At 41.7% G+C, this 18,661-nt stretch overlaps 2 protein-coding genes across 5 annotated transcripts in view; one reads left to right on the top strand and one right to left on the bottom strand.

Moving 5' to 3' along the window:
• On the bottom strand, positions 1 to 4,073 carry AGR2 (anterior gradient 2, protein disulphide isomerase family member). The gene is made up of 8 exons (XM_418698.8): positions 4,020 to 4,073; positions 2,321 to 2,458; positions 2,182 to 2,245; positions 2,047 to 2,099; positions 1,735 to 1,808; positions 1,279 to 1,342; positions 762 to 845; positions 1 to 322 (listed from the first exon to the last, which is right to left on the bottom strand). The coding sequence occupies exons 2-8, from the start codon at positions 2,448 to 2,450 to the stop codon at positions 273 to 275; spliced, it is 519 nt and encodes a 172-aa protein (XP_418698.1). The 5' UTR covers positions 2,451 to 2,458; positions 4,020 to 4,073; the 3' UTR covers positions 1 to 272.
• The window catches only part of AHR1A (aryl hydrocarbon receptor 1 alpha), a 250,483-nt gene continuing 234,011 nt past the window's right edge, over positions 2,190 to 18,661 (top strand). For 3 of the 4 annotated variants that reach the window (XM_046917049.1, XM_046917058.1, XM_046917054.1), the window contains exon 1: positions 2,190 to 2,542. The gene's annotated coding sequence lies outside the window, so the exon portion shown is untranslated. The remainder of the gene's footprint in view (positions 2,543 to 18,661) is intronic. The other variant, XM_046917064.1, reaches the window with a different exon arrangement.

An 18,661-nucleotide genomic window follows, 5' to 3' on the forward strand; every position in this document is an offset into this window, starting at 1 on the left:
TTTTGTATGTAAACACTTGAAATGGATTTATTTAAAAAAAAATCATTTGTACAATTGGGTCATACAGTGTTCTCCTGTATGTCTTAAATTAAAAGCCTCCAGCTTTTAAAAATGCTGCCCTGTACAGAAGTGCTAACATAAAACTAGTGTTTATGTTCACAAACCAGCACTATACATCACTAAATATCACTAAAAATAGTCTCTTCAGCAGTGTGGATGAGTGGAGAAGAGGTGAAAACCAGGCTTAGTTGCCTTTCAGGGCGTCCTTCTCCTTACAGCTCAGTCTTCAGCAGCTTCAGTGCTTTCTGCATATTTGAATACACTGGAAATGAAATATTCATGCATGTTATTTTTGTTGCAACTTCCTCTGCCAGTGACCAGTTACTGTAAAGAAATGTCATTATTATTAAAGCTGTGCTCAAAAGCCACCAGCTATAATGAATCTGATGCACTGTGCATCTTGTGCACTCCAGTAACCTGAAGCTGTAGGGCTTTATAATGGTTTTTTAACACCTCATGAAATGAATGCAAAAATAGATCTATATTTTTGAGCTTGATACCCCTGCACTTGTCCTTAGAGTACTTGTACAGCCAAGCATGTAACAGGACAAGCAGATGCAGTAAGTCATGCAGTTACACCCTTGCCAAACCTACCCCTGCTGGTGTTGGATAACAGTCCTTCAGCAAGCACTAAGTGCACATGGGTAATGCCTGGTGCTATCCAGCAAAAAATGTGACTGCTTTGAGAGCACACTACTTACACAGAGAAATGTCAGAGGGCTCATATGCATACAGACGATTTGAGTATCTTCCAGTAATGTCTGCTCTCACAGTCAGGGAAGGATCTGGAAAAGAAGAGGAGATAAGTTGCAGAGCACAAGATAAGCCTTGAAGCAGAAGAAATCTTCCTGCACTTCTGTCTGCTTCTTAAGTTTTCCTGCAAGACAAGTCTGCTTCCACTAACAGCCAACACACCTTCATTCTATGAAGTAACTGAACTTGTGTTAGATGTGTGCAGGTTTGTCAGGGAGGAAGTAGGTCTGGTTCTGATCTGTGTTGATCAGCCTCAGACTCATGTCACTGCATAGTGCATGAGTTAACTCCATAAGCTGAGACTGCTTTCAGCCCACAGATGTTATTAAGAAAGAATAAAGGAAGGAATAAAATGGCAGTTGCTGTGGCCTACTGAAAGTGGTCCTTGTGACCTAGGTTTATTGGGATGTGTTAGCAATACGTGTACCTGAATGCAGGGGGGGCTGCCATCTGAGAGGTACTCACCAATGAACAAAATCCGAGGGACGTACTGGCCATCAGGTGCAAGGTTCTTGTCTGTGGTTTCGTACTGAAAGAAAGCAGATGAGGTTCCAGGTCAAGACTGCAAGACAGCATGCAACGTGGATGTTTTCCTCTTCTTTATGCTCAGCATAATGCAGGCTGAGCAACACATTAACCATTTCAGAAATCCAATGCCTGGGATACAATCTTTAAACTGTTAGAGCTGCGAATTGATGATAACAGTTAATGACAGTATTACATTAAAATTCAAATTCCTTCCTATTTAGTGGTTATAGGAGCTGGAGATGAAAGAGCTTTGTTACTAAATCTACTACGCTCCAGCACTGAGTATTTTTCCTGGCCAATCCCAGCTATAAAAGTGCCTACTTAGAGCCAGAAGAGCCATAATCAGAAATAAAACTTCATTGCTTTCACCTGAAGTGTGGAAGGGACACTTACCACAAGGTTCAGGAGAATGAATTTTTCAGCCAATTTCTGTATTTCCTTATGTTCAGCAAAGACCTTCTTGAGTGCTAGAGTGAAAGCAATGAGGAATTATAATTAAAAAAAAGAAAACGCCTGTAGTATTGCCTTAGAGAAGAAAATTCAAACAAACTGATAGAATGAACATGAGAATATGTAGTTTACAGTTACAGCCAATAAAATTTCTCTCTCCATTGCACTGACAGATGATTAACTATGTTTTATACTGTGGTAAAGAGCGAGCGTAGTGGTACAAAGCGTGCCTCCTTTTCTGTGCCGAAGCCTTACCTTGGCTGTGTGGGCAGTCATCCAGGTGGTGGATAATCATCAGGGGTTTATTGCTGGGGGAGAGGAAGGAGCCCGGTTAGCGGGGCGGTGCGCGGGGCGGCCGGTAGGGGGAGCCGCAGCGCGGGGGTGCCCTACCTGTTCTTGGAGCGGAAGAGGGCTTCCTCATACGTCTGCGTCCAGATGAGCTGGTCCCCCCAGCCTGCCAGGGGAAAGGAGAGGGTAGGAAAAACTCACGTACGTACAGGTGCGATCTGTAGCATCTATGTGTTTTTACCTCTGGAGAGTGTTTGAGGCAGTTTTGGTTTAGTGCTAGTCTCCTTCGTCTCCTTCTTGCCTATATCTTTTGCCAAAACACAGGAGATGGCCATGAGCAGCAGGAACATGGACATGTAGCTCTTCTCCATGGCTGCCCCTGAAATGAAGAAGAGAGCCTTCATTTCTCCGTGCCTCCCTGCTGCTGGTTCTGAGGTGCAGCCGGAGGCACCGCCGTGGTCAGGTATGCAGCTGGGTGAGTCAGCTAACTGCTCCAGGTGGGGGCTCGGGGGAGTGTAACGGAAGGGAGAGGTTTGCTTTGCAAAGGGTCATGAGGGGTTTGGCTGCTTTCTGCTGTGTTGGTGCCATTGCGGACGTTAAGAGGACCTGTGGTCCGCTTAAGTTGCACACCTGTATTAAGTTTGTCTTTGTTCATTTTACATATATTGAGTTTTCTCAGTGAAACAACAGAGTTTTGTTGATTTCAAAAGTACTTCTAAGTCCTAATGAACTCCCATTTCTCTCTGGATCTCCCACTGATAAAGTAGCTAGGCGGTTTAACAGCATGGGTATTGACTAACTCATGCGGGCTCTTCATCCCTTCTGCAGCAAGAGGGACTCAAATGAGTCATAGAAGTCTAAGCTGGGTTTAATAGTGATCTGTTAGCATAGACATAGCCCAATGCTGCTGCTGGAACTTTACATCCTGTCTTCTCTAATTAGCGTCATCTAATCCTGAAAAGCAGTAGAATTTATAATAGAAGGAGTGGGGAATGGTGAGAACCAAAGTGTATTTTGCCATTATAAGCAGCACAAAGCAGATTGCTTCTCCTGCACCTGACTGAGGCATGGGGGGTGGAGACAAGGCATGACTGATGGAAGCTCCTCAGCATTTCAGCTGGGATGCTTTGAAGGGGAAAATACTTTAGCATGAGCCTATGTTTTCTCATTGAACTTATTCCTAAAACTGAAATACCAGTACATTGGGTACCATAGGAAGACATAAGGAATTCCAGAACCAATACAGAAAATTCAGAACATTCATGCAAAAATTTAAGCAAACAGCTTTTAAAATTCAGACAATGAAAATGAGAAGTCCAGGAAAACGGAATCTTTTCTCTGGGTAAGAACTGCAGGAGGAGGCATTAGCTGAATCTGCATCAATGATACAATGCTCTTAACTGCTGGGTGTCCAAGAGACCTCTAAGCATCCACAGAGTGGATTGCAAGGGCATGAAATAGGATTTTGCAGGAGACTACCTGTCCCAAGAAAGGTCTCCTTGGCAAGGAAGAAAATTGAATAAATTTACATTAAATATAATGGATTTTCAAGGCTGCCTTGAGTTGTTTTGGCTGTAGCTGTGTAGAGGAAGTAATGCTTACTGAAAGGAGGAAAAAAAAAAAAAAGGTATTGGATAACAAGGAAGTCAAAGACCAGGCAAAGTTTACGCTGTTACTGGTGCAGAAAGCCAAGACAGAAACATTAAACCTCCTCTTTGAATACTTCCCCTTTGGAAGGCTGTGTGTACCTCTGCTTAATTTTCTGCTCCATAAAGCCCCTTCTCTCCTGTGTCTTGTAACTTGCAAGGACAACATATCTCTGTGTGTCCTTATGGCTAGGAGCTGTGCTGTGCCCACGCTACTGCCTCTCCCTCCCATTGCTGCAGCCCCAGTTAGCCCAGTGTTATGCTGGCAGTTCCGAAGAGTGAGTGCTGCCTTACCGTGTGTGCTCAGCCAGGTGCCTGCTGGGGTGCGAAGGTGTTCCTGGTCACAGTGAGAGCACCACGCTCCCTCCTGCCTATTTATGCACCTTTGCACTCCCTGTCTCCACCCATGAGCTTTGAATTTGAATACTATTCCCAAAGAGCTGCATTTGCCAATCTTTCCCCTACCAAAGCATTCAGGGTTAATTTTGTTGTTAATTTTATTATGAATTAATGCCACACTTTCCTGCTGTGGACCGACTGTAAAGCTCAGAGATGTTTCTGGGGGCTTTTTAGAACATTTAGGAAAGTGATTTAAAAATGCTGGCAAAGATCCAAGTCCAGGTAAGCTTAAGTCGAGACTCCTGATTTGCCTGAGGAGTGATTTGTCTTTTTTTGATTGGCTGGAAAACACACATGGGTCACCGTTCCTTTATTCCTCTGAAAAAGTTAAATTGGTGACTCAGAGCTCCAGATGTTAATTAGGTAATTAACTGTGCACATTGTACATGTATGTGTACATGCACAAATAACACCACACAAGAAAAGTTCAATGAAATGTAAGAGAACAGTTATAAAGCTCTCGGCAGGGAGGTGTTTTGTAGCTACAGGAATAAACTGTGTTCATAAGCTGAGACTTAAATAAGAGTTTAACTCAAATTCCAAGTTTAATCAGTTGTGTGGACGCTTATACACCATGAAAACCATACCTTTTAGGTTTCAGACACTCGTATACCGAGGTAGCTCTCTCCCATGTGTTCATCTTGGTGCTGCAGGGCCTACCCAACTCCTTCCTCAGCACGGCAAGAGGGTCTTTGCCACAACTGGCTGAAACAAAAATGTGTTCTAGGTGCAGGCGTCCTGTGTTCTAGTGTGATTGGAACTACAGGTTCACAGTGAGGGCTGAGTGTTACTCAGTTGGGTGAGTCAAACCCATCCGACATACGGATTTACTCTCTGAGATCTATAGTGCTCTCTGATGGCTGTTCATGACACGTATATTTTTTGAATATACTTAGGAGAAAATAGTGCTTTGGATCACTCTTAAAAAAATCTTTTGTAAAGCATGATTGGGAAAATGGGGTAAGAAGCAAGATGTTGAAATCAAGCAAGGAAGCAGCTGCTTTTACTTCCACGTGTACAGGAGTACCATGCTTTGGTTAGGTGCTTGACATATGAAAAGGGTGAAATCCAGCTTCCAAAGAGGTCAGTCACTGTAATGTCTGTTTCTGTGTGGTTTGTCATCGATAGTCTGATCAAGGAATAAAATGAGAGAGAGAGCATATGAATTCATGTTTCTGCTCTGGTCCTTCTATCTGAAGAGCTGGAGATGTATTTTGTTAGCTTCAGTATCATGTATCCAAAGCACATCCATGCAGTTTCTTCTAAAACATTCACTATAATAATTTTACGGGATCCACATGTGGCTGTGTGAGTACTCGCTTTGCACAGTCAGGTTACATCCTTAATCTCAGTGCGGATACAGGCGTCAAAGATTGGGTACTGGCGTCTGAAATCTTGGTCTTAGACAACCAGAACTTAGTGTGCTCTTACTGACTGCCTTCTCAGGCTGCACCTGGTACCATCTGGCAGTTTAAAGCCTGTAACAGAAGTTTTTGTTATTCTCTAGTTAAGTAAGCTAATGAGCAGGTAGGCCTCTACTCACACCCTTGGAGTAAAAATGAATGTTGCCTAAAACTGCATTCTCAAAACTGAATGCATATACACGCCTAGGCTCCAGCCTTAGGTGAATTTCTACTTATTTTGTACCTTTGCTTTCTTCTGTTTTCAGAAGATGCGCTTCTGCCAACTTTCACATAGCTTTATGCTGCTTTTAAGAGTAGCTGCCTACTGGAAGTTCAGTTATTCAAACACAGCTATCACAAGGCCTGCACTGTCATCTCTAGCCTGGTGGTCTCAAAGGAGCTGGTTAAACATGTCTCTAAACCAGCCTTGTGCTGGGTTAATGAAGAGAGAGGGGACCTCAGCCTTCCCCACAGCTCCCTGCCTGGGTCTGAGGCTGCACACCAGGCTGCTTGATGTGCTTTGGTGACCAAATCCTGCCGTAAATATTCCAGAAGACCTGGAAACAAAGCAGGCCTATCCTAGAAGGTTTTCCTCTTTTGCTATAAAGACCCCATTACTGTTGACGTTTAACATCTTTACAAAGCTAGTGAATTTTCCTTTGGTTTTCATTCCTCTGGTTTGTAGGTTGCCTTGCTCATCATGTTACACAGAAATCATCACACTTGGCACTGGTATTATAGCCCTTTTAAAGTCGTTTTATGTAGCTGATATTTTTTTTTCTTATGCTCTGTAGTAAGTTTTAGACTTCACACAGAAGCGCAGGGAATTCAGTTCAGCTGTTTTTCCTAATCTCATAAAAAAAAAATACATGCTTTCAAGTCATGTGATCTATCACTCAGAATAAAAACAAATGCTTTGCATAGGAGAAATGTAAGCGGAGAATGAAATGGCAGTAACACACTAGAAATACTCTGAGTCAAAGCCAGAGAATGGTGTATCTGGGAGTCAGTGAGCTTCCAGTGCTGCCAGAGCAGTGGCACATTGTTAGACACAGTGAGTGAGAGCAGAATACATTAATTCAAGAACTGATCAAACTTCTTTTGTCAGTGCTTTAACCACATTAACTGAATTGTATGTTTGTGTGTGTGTATATATATATATTTATGTGTGTGTGTGTATATATATTTCACCACATTAACTGAATAGCATATATATCTATATATATTTTACTTGAAAGCTGCTTGAATGAAATTTGCTTTGTAGTTTTTCTGGAAAACCTTTAACCCTACATTTTAAAAGCTCTAATGCCTCCGAATGAATTACTCTATTAACTTGGAGTACTTATAAAATTGTAAGTAGTACTTATAAAATTGGATAGCAGAAGAAATGGTTAGGATTTAAAATATTGTGTTCCTATATATGTGTGGTCTTTTGATCACTGTTTTCAAAACAAAATATCATTCTGCAAGGATTTTGACATTCTTTCTCATTTGCATATACAAATTTGTAGTACAAGTCAGCATCACTTGGTATAAATCTGTAGTCTGGAATGAACCATCTTCAACATAGCCTTGGATAAAGATGAGGATTTCTCATGTAACCAGTTCTTACATTTTTACATTGAACTGTGAAATATGGAATATCTGCAAGGCATTGCTGAGCAATGTATTAAAATCCGTATGTGGTTTGAACAGCAATAGCAAATACATCTGCTCTGGTATTGTTCAGTGCTCTTTCTCACAGCAGTAAGGAAGCTATCAAGATCTGTTACCAAGGAGCCTCAAGATTTTCAGCATACATGGAACTTAATTGTTCACCCTGTATTTGATAAAATGAACTCTTAGATTTGACTTTGAAATGAGATATTCAGTGAAGGATGAGGAAGGGTTCTTTGGCAGGAGGGACTGCGATGTTAATTTTGTTATGAGGTGTGTACCTCAGCCTATGGAGAAGACTGCTTATCTAGTCTTCGTAGCTGGGCTAGTTAATTATAACTGGGAAGACTTCATGCCTGAAATCTTGTACTTGGTTTTAAGTAAATGCATTTTAGTTGGTTTAAATAATTAGCTGTGCTTAAAAGAACAACAACAACAAAAAATCTGTACTTGGGGTTAAAGCCAATGACTTCAGTCTGAGCAACTGATGTTTGGTTTTTCAGAATTGCTTGAATCTGTAAGCCAGCAGTTTTCTGTTTTTACTATTCTGTAATATGTGAGGATGGTGGGGGGGACTTTGGGGTATTGAACAGCTTAATTTTGCACCTGCTATCACATGGAGGGTTTTTAATTAACGTTTTTCTGGTAGTCTAAATTGCTTTTAGAACCTGCCTCCCCTCCTCATTAGTTCAGAGGTTTTCCTGGAGCTGCCCCCTTACTGTGATCGCTGTTTGCCTTCTTGTTTTCAGTGTTCTTATTTTGAATTTATGTTTGGTTATCCGTAGCCCACACGCAGAGCATTCAGTTTTCCTAGTGGTTTACTTCAAAGATCAGAAGATTTTCTACTTCTAGTGAGTATCAGTGCTCTGTGCACTGACAAATATTTCTGTATTTTTTTTTCTCTGGAGCACTTCAGGTGCCAAACCCCATCTGTAAACCAACTGAAGGAAAATAATGATCTTTTTTGCAATGGATGCAACCCTGCAGGAGTATGTGCTCTGCATTTCAATAAGTGCCTGACAGGTGGCCACTAATGCAATAAGAAACACAGGATGCTGGCTCTGACTCCCAGAATTGGTCCCCAAGTTGTAAGGGAGAGGAATCTCTTTATTCTTAAATGAAGGTTTCCCTCTTCATTTACTGTTAATCAGCGTCCCCTTTGCAATGGAGCAGAGTTCCTCTCTGTTGTTGTTGCTGCTGGTTGTTTTCTCCAAGCTCTGCAGGCTGTAGTGGTGTTGGCAATACTGGCTGGCATGATGAGGTCCACAGTGGCCTTTGCCTTCTGCCAAACTTTTGATGTTGCCTTGGTTTGTGCATCTAACGCAGAATGTGAAGTTGCAGTGAATCACTTGGAGTGCTTTGTTTTAAGGGACTCCTTAGAGGTTCAGCAGGTAGCAGTGGATGATAAAACAGTGTATAAGAACTATGAGCTGTGGCTTGGGAGATTCATAGTGGACGTCAGGAAGATCATCTTCGTTAGAAGGGTTGTGTAGCAGTGGCACAGGTTACCCAGAGAGGTGGAAGGACAGTTTTGTTGTTAGATTTCCAAGAGTTGCCTCAATGAAGTTTGGATCTTATTATCATTATTGAGTAATCGTACAGAGGGAGGGGATTGGAAAGAGGATCTTCAACCTGCGCCTGACTTTTAACTGTTTAACAGTTTATAACATGAACCTTGCAATTACACAGCAGTCTGTTCCATCTGGTTCATGCTACTAGGCAGTTCCTACTGCTCCTGAAGGCTTCTTGCTACAATTCTTGTTGGCAAATATTGACATAATATACTTTATTTATACAGTATCTTAATGACGTGTCATAGACCACTGGTTTGGCTTCCCATTGAGAAAAGTCATTCTGTTGCACAACGCTTCAAACTTCTTTTTTTTTTTTTTCTCATCTACATAAGTATATATTAAAGTGCCTATATATCTATGCTGGTTTCTAAAATAATCTCATATTTGCCAATACAACAGGAACATGAAAGACATATACCTCATATACCTTAAAAACGTCTTAAGAAAAAAATCCTTAAAAATCCTTGTAGAGCTACAAATCCTGACAATGCCAATGACAAAATTATTCCCCTTTTTGCATTCTCTGATTGTATGAATGTCATTTTTTTTCTTCCTGGATTTTTCACTACCCTTTGTGCGTAAACCCCACTTAATGGGTCACAGAGAAGAAAGTCTTCGTCTCTGTTCCTTTGCAGAGTAGCTTTTTATTGCCAGGAATTTCCTAGCATGCTTTACCAGTACACTACTGTGTGTTTCTTGCTAAGGAAGGAGAGTTTGTGCAGTATGCTGGCACAAAAGCAGGATCAGTAACGATGGCTTCTCAAAGGTCATCCATCATGAGGGGAGTTTGAGCCATTCCATGTCAGAAACACATCAAAATGCACTTAACTTGTGTGAGAGGCATGGGGTATATCTGCAATAACATCCCCACAGTAAAAGTGATAACATAAGGACTTGAGAGAAGAGTGTGATGGGCCAAAACCTGGCTGAACTGCCTGTCTCAAAGGGCTGTGATCACCACAGAGTCCACCTTGAGGCCTTTTGCTAATGGTGTACCTGAAGGGTCAATACCCAACATAATTCAACATCTTCATTAGTGGATGGAAGGAGTGAACCCTTAACAAGTCTGCAGGTGATACAAAGCTGGGGAGTGACTGATGGACCAGATGGTTGTGCTACCCTGCAGAGGAACGTTCACGGGTTGGAGAAATGGGCTGATGGGAACTTCATTAAGTTCAACATAGAGCACTGCAATGTCCTGCATCTGGGGGTTTCAACCAGCTGGAGAGAGGCTTTGCCAAAAATGACTTAGTGGGTCCTGGTGGGCAGTAAGTTTGACAGCATCAGGCCCTGGGCAGCAAGGCCAGCCAACAGCCCCGGGCTGCACTGGGCAAAGCATTATCAGGTTGAGGAAGGTGAGGCCGCAGCGTGGAGCATTACAGAACTCCATATGCAACAGAAACATGGACAGACTGCAGCAAATCTAGAAAATGGCCTTAAATGTGGTGAATGAGCTGGAACTTTTCAGCCTGTAGAAGAGGAGGCTCAGAAGTCTCTTATGAATCAATATGAAGGGTAGAATTAAAGATGACTGAGAAGAGTCTGGCTCTTTCAAGTGACAGATTAAGAGGAACAGGGCCCAATTGAAATTTAGGAACTTCAATTCAAATATAAGAGAAATCTTTGTTTGTTAATTTTACTATTAAGATGATTAGACAATGGAACAGGTACCCACAGAGGTTGTGGAGACTCCAGCCTTGGGCTGGAGAATCAGTCCAAAACTCAACTGGATATGGCCTGAGCTGCTCCACCTGACCTGGCTTTGATCAGGTGGAATTGGTCTACATGATTCCCACAGATGCCTTTCAAATACAAAAACGCTGTGATTTTATGATTGTCTGTATGTAGCATATATGAGAGAAAGCTTAAATAGTATAGAGGTGAACTTCTAATTGAACCCAGACATATTCCACTCTCAGCTACTGCTGGCCTATTGCCACATAAAAGCTAAATTAATAGAACGATGCCATAGTGCAGTCACAGATTAGAATGCTATTGCTGGAGCAGTAATGACTAGTTATTCAATTTTACACAAGAGATGCTCATGTTTCAGCACTGTGTGGGTCATATATTACAGAAATGTTTTTATACGACCCCTATCAGAATAGTTAGCTGGCTAATTAAGCCAATTAGAATGACTTAAGGATACGTGTACTTAAAGTCTTGTTTAAACGTTTTGCCTGGAAATGGCAAGCACACTCCCTCAGGTGGTGACACTAAACAAGCAGTATCAGTCACAGGGAACTGATAGGAGAATGGGTGTTACCACACTCCTGCTGGCCCCATTCCAGCTGGTCTCACGAGGCTCTATCTTCACGTTCAAATGCAATGAAATGCTTTCAAGCCTTCAACCGAGAGTGACTGAAATAGAAGTGAGCTTAAAGCAATGTGGTCGTCTTCATCCAGCTCTTTCCTGTATCCAGCTGCACTGTTGGGAGATTCCATAAGACATAGGGTCAAGTCACAGGTGGTCACACCACCAATGAAATTGAGTGGGAAAGATGGAGAAGGGAGAATGACCTGAAAGCAGAGCATTTAAAGACTCACAAGGAGCTATATATATGTAAAATTGTGCATACTGTGGATGGTCTGATAGGGTCTACTTGTGCTTTTAACCTGTCTGAAAGGAGAAGATTAAATATGGTGCCACTTCTTGTTTTCTGGTGAAAAGCGTGTAGCTATTCTACTTGAATTAGAGTTGAATGCAAGAGCCCTTTCTGAGCAGCAGTGGGCTGGGACTTCAGTTCCTGCTCTCCTGGCGCACGCTGTGCAGCTGCTGGAGCTTCTGAGCAAACAAGCAGGGGCTGGCTGGTACCGGCTGCCCGCTGCGTTCCGCATGTGGCATCAGTGGAAATAACCTGTGGCCTGCTTCCTGCCACAGGGGGGGCGTGGAAATCAGCAGCATGGGTAATGTACCTGTCAGTGGTTGATTGGTCTTTGCTTGTGGTGCTGGTTTGGTGGATTGGCTAGCAGTGCTGGGATACAAGATACTCATTCAATGCAGACTGCTGCTCCCTTCAGTGACTGAGAGTTTTCAATGCCAAATATCTTACTAAAAATTGAAAAGTCCTAACAAACTGAAGGTGTTGAATGGCTGACTCAAGGATGTGATGTCAGTTGTCCTGGACAGAAGCAAATAATAGTGGCTACACTCTTCAGTACTGCACAACAACATGGGTACCACGTGCTTCTGCCAACAGAACACAGGAGGCCTGTAGTGGGCTATTTTTGTTTCCTCTCAACCTGCTGGTGTGTTTGTGTTCATCAGTACTCTCATCTGTAAGCCAAAAATGGTGAATATTAGTTATTTTCATTATGAGCTTATATGACAGATGTAGCCTTCATCTTTCTTCTGTGATTTTCAAATAGCCTGCAAATTGTTGGCAGGCTCCACCACCAGTTCTACCCCCCTAAATGTTCTGTTTTAAAATTTAGAAAGGTAGACACAAAGATGTCACCCAGGAGCCCAAAATAACTTGCAGCTTTAGATGAGCTTGATGTGAACACTCGGATGTTGCAAATGCCGTCCCTGTGTACGTGAGAAGCTGTGCCCATGGCCCGGAGTCACTGACTCTGGCATGTTCTCCTGTAAAACCTTTCTCTTCTCTCCTTGTATAGAAGATGACAGTCTGTTAAGACTGTGCCTCCAGCTAATGCCTTTACTGTTGTTTTGTTGAAGCTATTCATTCCACTCAGGTTTCTTCTTTCTATTGACCAATAGGATTGTAGCACCTGTACTTCCTTGTGAACTTCCTGGTTGATGTGTGTGATGTATCAGCATCTGTGCAGGGAGCAGTCCCACTTTCTGCTCTTACTGTGGTGGCTGAGCACCAGAAGTAAATAAATAACTTTCTTATTACCGATTCTATAAAGTAGAATCGTCTGAAAAGCCTAAGAGCCTATGTGAGCAGCAGCAAGCTACATCTTGTACTAGGAGATTATCCTCCTGATGATTATCACTGCTCTACCCATGAAACTTAGGTGTTAATGCACTGTAATAATAGGAATTTTCCAGCTGTCTCTCTGAAGCAAGCAGATTGATTTTTGAAAGAAAACCAGCCCACTAGGAACATGAATCTCATAATGCAAGCAGCTATACCTTAACTGTTTTCTTGCAGGATGTAAGAATTACTGGGAGTGTGTGTACGTGTTCTAGTGCCTGTGCAGTTAAAATGTGTTGTATTACATATATTGTGGGATGCTCTGATAATTCAGTGGGACCAGTTCCCACATGTGCATGCACTTATCAGAGCGAGGGCCTAGCTACTCTCAGGCTTTTTAGTTCCTTTTATTCTGGAATGTGAGAAAAAATGGTTTAATTTAATAAATCTTTTCCATATAACTAGCATGTGCCTTGGAATATACTTAAATTCCAGCTTCTCTGTGCAACTCTCTTCAATCTATCTTAATGTAATTTCTAAAAATTATTAGGGTAAACCTAAACTTTGTTACTGACCACGTACCAATTCCTTTTTATAAAGGAATCCTACTGTGATGATCTGTTAGGGATCTCTGTGTCTAAAAATGTCTTCCTATGTACAGGTAATCCAGTGTCAAGTCAGTCTGAAACTGAACACCTTTTGCTTTTCCTGGGAGCATCAGCTGGTCTAATAAAATAATTCACCTCCCCTTACAAACTGGATTATAGAAACTTTCCTTGATGGAACATTTTGACATGGAGGATGCATCATAGCAGGAACTGAATTCTGTAAACCCACCTAGTCAAGCACGTGAAAATGCTGCTCCAGTTTTCTTTGTTTCACTGACTTCTACCTGGTGAATCTTGCCTATGATGACCTGCAGGGCTTGTGAGCTCCAGGAATCTGGCAGAGCAGAGCTCTGGGTGTTGGCTCTCTGCTCTGTAGCACCATAGCAATTTGGGAGTGGTTTTGTTTAATTAATAATCAAAATACACTTCCTGCTTTTAGTTTTATTGGGGAAGGGTAGAGAGAGCACCTCTGGTTGGTGGCTGGTAGTAGTAATGAGATTTAAGTATTATGAGAGATGAATGACAGAGATTCATTTCTGTTCACGAAGGATGATATTTTCTATTTGTGTGTGGTTTATGAAGGATGATAATGCATTCTGAATATATTGGACAACCATCCTCATGCAGTTCTCAGGCAGCAAATCTGAGATGACTATAAGTTAATGCTGGGTTTATTGTGCTAGTTAAACAATAGCTTGCAGCTGAGTTATCCAAAGAATGTGGCTGCAGTTTTACTAACAAGAATTGAATTGGGTATAACACTAAATGCAAATAAAAGCTCCACCTATTTTAGTTTTGCTGTATCTTTCTCCACGTTTTAAGATTGCTTTATTCTCCAGTTCATGCTAAGTTAATGTCAAAGTCTATCATGAAAGACCTAGCAATGCTTCTTTCCTCATTAGCTGTAGGCACCAATGCTGATATTTTGAAAGCTCAGTGTGTATGTAAGGGCTCTAATAATAGCAGTATTGCTTTGTTTTAGTGAAGGTGCTCCCTCTCTGCCAACAGCCTTTTCACAGCCTCTGCACCATGCATATCTTCAAAATTACAGTGGAATCAGATTTACGGCACTGTCATTCATTCATTTTTCATTTCATTCAGACTTTCACAAAGCTATGACTTACTCAACTCTTTGGAATGGACAGACTGACAATCCAGAGAATTGCTTGCTGTCAACAAATGTCTTTACAACTACCAGTATAAAAAAAATCCTAACGAAGTTTCCCAACAAGTTATTTTGCAGTGTAGAACTACTCTGAAACACAACAGCTTTACAGTGATATAAACAGAATATTTTGGAAAATGTTAATTTATTTGTGTCCAATATTTGAGATACAGATCAAAAGATAGGATTTTTGCTGTGTCAAATTGTCATTTTGAAACAAACCAAAAAAATCTGTTTGGTAATGAAAAGTTAGAGTTTTTCAAAATTTCCCACACAAAAGAAATGTAAATTGTTTAGAAAATTTTTTTGGGTTTCCCTTCCCCCAAATGAAATTGTGTTGCAGAGTATTGCCTGTCCTGTCTCTAACTCTTGGGGATCTGTTAAGTTCTGGAAGCGTGAAGAATGCTTTAAGTGAAGGCAATGAATCATTCACAAAGTCAGTGCTTTATGAAGGGTTTAACTAGGCAGGTAATCTGGTGGGAGATCAGCTAGATGAAATAAGTCATAAGAAGGTGGTGGGCAAAAACATGACACAACAGATGAAACGGTAGAAATACTCTTCATAGGAGCCTTCCACTCTTGGTAGAAAATAGGACAGCAGAGCTTTGCCTAGAGTAAAACAGTGAGTTTTAGTGCTCCTCCAAGTGCAGTAAGGTTTTTGACAATATGAGGGCAAAAGATTCATATTTTTTGAACTGTTGATTCATTCCAACTGGAACTCCAGGACAAAACATCATGGATCATTGAGAAATTTTGGACTTGGTACTTGGGTCCGCAAACCAGTTCTACATCTGAGTCTTATTGAGTGTACACAGGATTGCGTTACCTGTGCTGGGGTTTGCCAGAGCAGAGTGGTGTTATACGTGCACACCGTAGTGCATGTAGGGGTATTGGCAGGTCACAACACAGCTACATAAATGTTTGGGAAAGCTTCACCCTTGGAGTTAGAAATCTTAGCTTACATGTTATGACACCGAGAGATATTTTAATCTCTGAAGGCATAAAATTAGCCTGTTTAACATTGATGTTATGGTGGGAGATAGCAGAGTTCATACTGTCTTTTTGACAGGTGGAGTGCATCAGATTGTTAATTACAGATGGTCTGTTAATTTCATAGCCAGGTGCTTTCACTCCTATCTACATCATCCATCACTTCTGCTGAGTCACTGGAGAACATACTCTTTATTCTTGGGTGAGCTTTGTTATATTGCTGGGTACCCCTTCAGGCTACATGAAGAGTTTTGCTTCTGCTTGATGTGGTGTTAAGGTTAAGTCAGCTGAGGTGTGCCTGTGGGTCATGTGTAAGTGCTCAGTTTTGTCCTGGTTCCAGGCCAATTTCTGTAACAAAGCTGAGGCAGCAGCCAAGGGTGAGATTTTGTCCCACACCCTGAATGACGTGAGGGTATGACAATGTATGTATGATTACAGGTCTTAGTTTTAAGATGATGTGGCAAGGCAAACTTCTTACCTGCCTCACGTGTTTTAATTCATTCCTTTCTTTTGAATTTTTCCGGATAATGGAGATGCCAACAACCTTTGGAAAGCTCTCCTTGTGACACAGAATGTGGATGTTAATTTATGCAAGCGTAGAGTGTCTATGTATTTATGCATCCTGGTACAGGATGTGCTGCAGAAGTGTCCTGGAACCGCCTTCCTCTTAATTCCTCATTTTAGCTCTCTTGAAAAGTTAATTGGATAGAGTTTCTCAGTGTAAGCTGTAGCTAGGCTTGTGTTTCAGCTTGGTTTAATGACTAGTCTCCTTCCAGTCTATATATATCTAATCAGGAGGTGACCTAGGTCAAATAATATGTCTGCTGCAAATTTTGTTCTATTTGCAGTGTGTTTTGCTAAATGATAGCAAATCTGTTTAGAGCTCCTGTTGTGCAAACCCCTTTAAAAACACTTCTACCAAAGGAGTGATTTTTTTGTTAGAATGTACATGAGTGCCTCCCTCTTTCTTACTGCCTTAACGTTTTCAAGTACAGTTTCAGGGCTAATGTATAGCCTTGCTATATATATCTATGAAGGTTTCCATTTCTCAAGCTGCTGCTAATTCAGGTTTCAAAGAACTTCCTTTTGTATTAAGCAGTTATTTATAGGCTTAGATTTAAATAACTTATTTTAAATTCAGGTCTGTCCAAAGTCTTGTTAGCTCCTATTCCTGTTCCCTTTCCTGTTTCTAACCAATCATCAATCTGTAAGTATCTTAACACCTACTCTAGAAGTTTCTAATCACTGTGTCTGTCTATTGGATTTGCTTTTTATTTGATTTTTTTTTTACGTCTACCTGAGTGTAGTTATCCACGAGAAGGCTGAGCAGAAAGGTCAGGGGGTCTTCCTGGAGTGTGATACAGTAGGCCTCCTTCAGTTAATTTTCAGGAATGGGAAACAAACTTTCTTCATGGCCATTTCAAACATTTGAAATCTATTAACTTCATTGCCGGCTGTAGCAAAATTGGAAAGCATCACCAACTTTTCTGATTGCTTTGTGCATAGTGATGTCAGCACCATTCATCTGGGGGTGTTTCCACTGCTGCCAACAACCAACGTTCAGCACTAACAACAAGCAGTGCAATCAGTGATGCTACCTTGGGGAAAAATGAAAAAGTGGAGTGTGAATACCTGCTCACCTGTGGGTAAATCTACTCCAAACGAACAAGCCATGCCAGGGAAGTGGGCTATTGAATAGAATTAATCTGCCTGCTTACAAAGCATGTGTTATCTCCACTGGGTGGCGAGGCCTCCCATGGATGTGCATTGTGAAAAGTTCATGACATGGCCTGTGGTGCAAGGAGATGGCTGCTGCTCTGGCTGAGGGGTGTCTCTCTACCTGCCCTAGCTGCAGCCCTGATGCTGAAGGGCCCAGAAAGGAGAAAGCAGGCTGTGCTGAGCTGATACGCCAGGGGGAAATCTGGAGAGGTTTTTTGAACAAGAGCCTCTCAACAAAGACCCTAAATATACCTGTGTGGGGAAAAGCTGTTGTTCTGACCCTGGGTATTTTTTACTTTTCTGCTTGTTTGAAATTAATATGATACTTTTCCCTCTCACCCCGTAATATTATAGGCTTGAAGGGAACACAAGAATCAGCACAACCTGTCAAATAAAATGGCAGGGAATGGCTGCTGAATGTTTGGTCGCTCTTACTGTATTGCTGCAATGCAAGAGAGCCTGCGAACAATTTAGGAGGGCTTTGGTCCCTCACCTGGTCATGTCAAGTTCATTGATGAAGGTGAGGCCCTGCTGGGTACTCAGTGGAGTTACTGTGTGTGTGGAAAAGAATCAAGGGGCAGTCCCTCCTGTGCAGACTGCTTTGTGTAAGCTGGCCTGGATGGAGAGAGCAATTGTCAATGCATCCCCTGCCTCTCTGCTTCCACAGAGGGGGCTGAATTTGCCTATCTGGATGGATTCCCTGAAACAAAGGGAGGATGAGCAGAAGCCTGATGTGTGTAGGGTCACTGATGAAGTTGTGATGATTGCTGACAGCCCTTTCTGTCTCTACTGTAGTATGCTGGAGGAAGAAATGTGGTCAGGATGGTGATCCATGCGCACATATGGTGTGAACATCCTGCCGTGCAGGAAAGGATGCTGTTATCTCCTGCAAGCCTCATAGAAGCAGCTACAGTCAGTCTTGACATGAGTAACCTTGAGCAATTGCTCAGTGCAGTCTGCAGTGAATAACTGCATTGTTTGGCTTGCTTGTGTTCCCATTGGTGCTTCAAAAAGAAGGCTCTGAAGGTAAACAAAGATAAATAGAATCAGTAATATAATAGCTAGAGAGTGACAAACAAATGTTCAGCAACAACTGAAACTCTTTACAGGGATCAGAAGTTTACCCTCAATGATACATGCCCATGTCTTTGCTATTCCATTTGTGCTGCTCACCTTTTCACAGAAAAAAGACAGAGTGTTTTGAGCTAAAAGTTCAGAATCTTACCAAAAGCCTTACCTAAAATTGAATATATTATTTTCTATGGCTTTTTTTATGATTGTGAAAATTCCTTTGGTTTATTATCAATAAAAAATATTTGTCCTGGTGATGAAATAATATTAGGCTTACTATTGAAAAGAAAACAGCTGGGGAAGCACTTTGTAATTTGCACCCTTGAACAGTAGAAACTGCCCATCTAAGCTTCATTTACTAGTTAAATCAATCCAATAGGCCTTTATTTGGCTGTGGCCATAGTTCTTTTCTGGTTTGGTCCTGAGAAGGTCAGGAACAGCCAGCCTGTGTGAGGAAGTTGCGTGGTCTG

The sequence above is a fragment of the Gallus gallus genome, chromosome 2 (genome assembly GCF_016699485.2).
Source record: "Gallus gallus isolate bGalGal1 chromosome 2, bGalGal1.mat.broiler.GRCg7b, whole genome shotgun sequence".
NCBI classification, from domain to species: domain Eukaryota; kingdom Metazoa; phylum Chordata; class Aves; order Galliformes; family Phasianidae; genus Gallus; species Gallus gallus.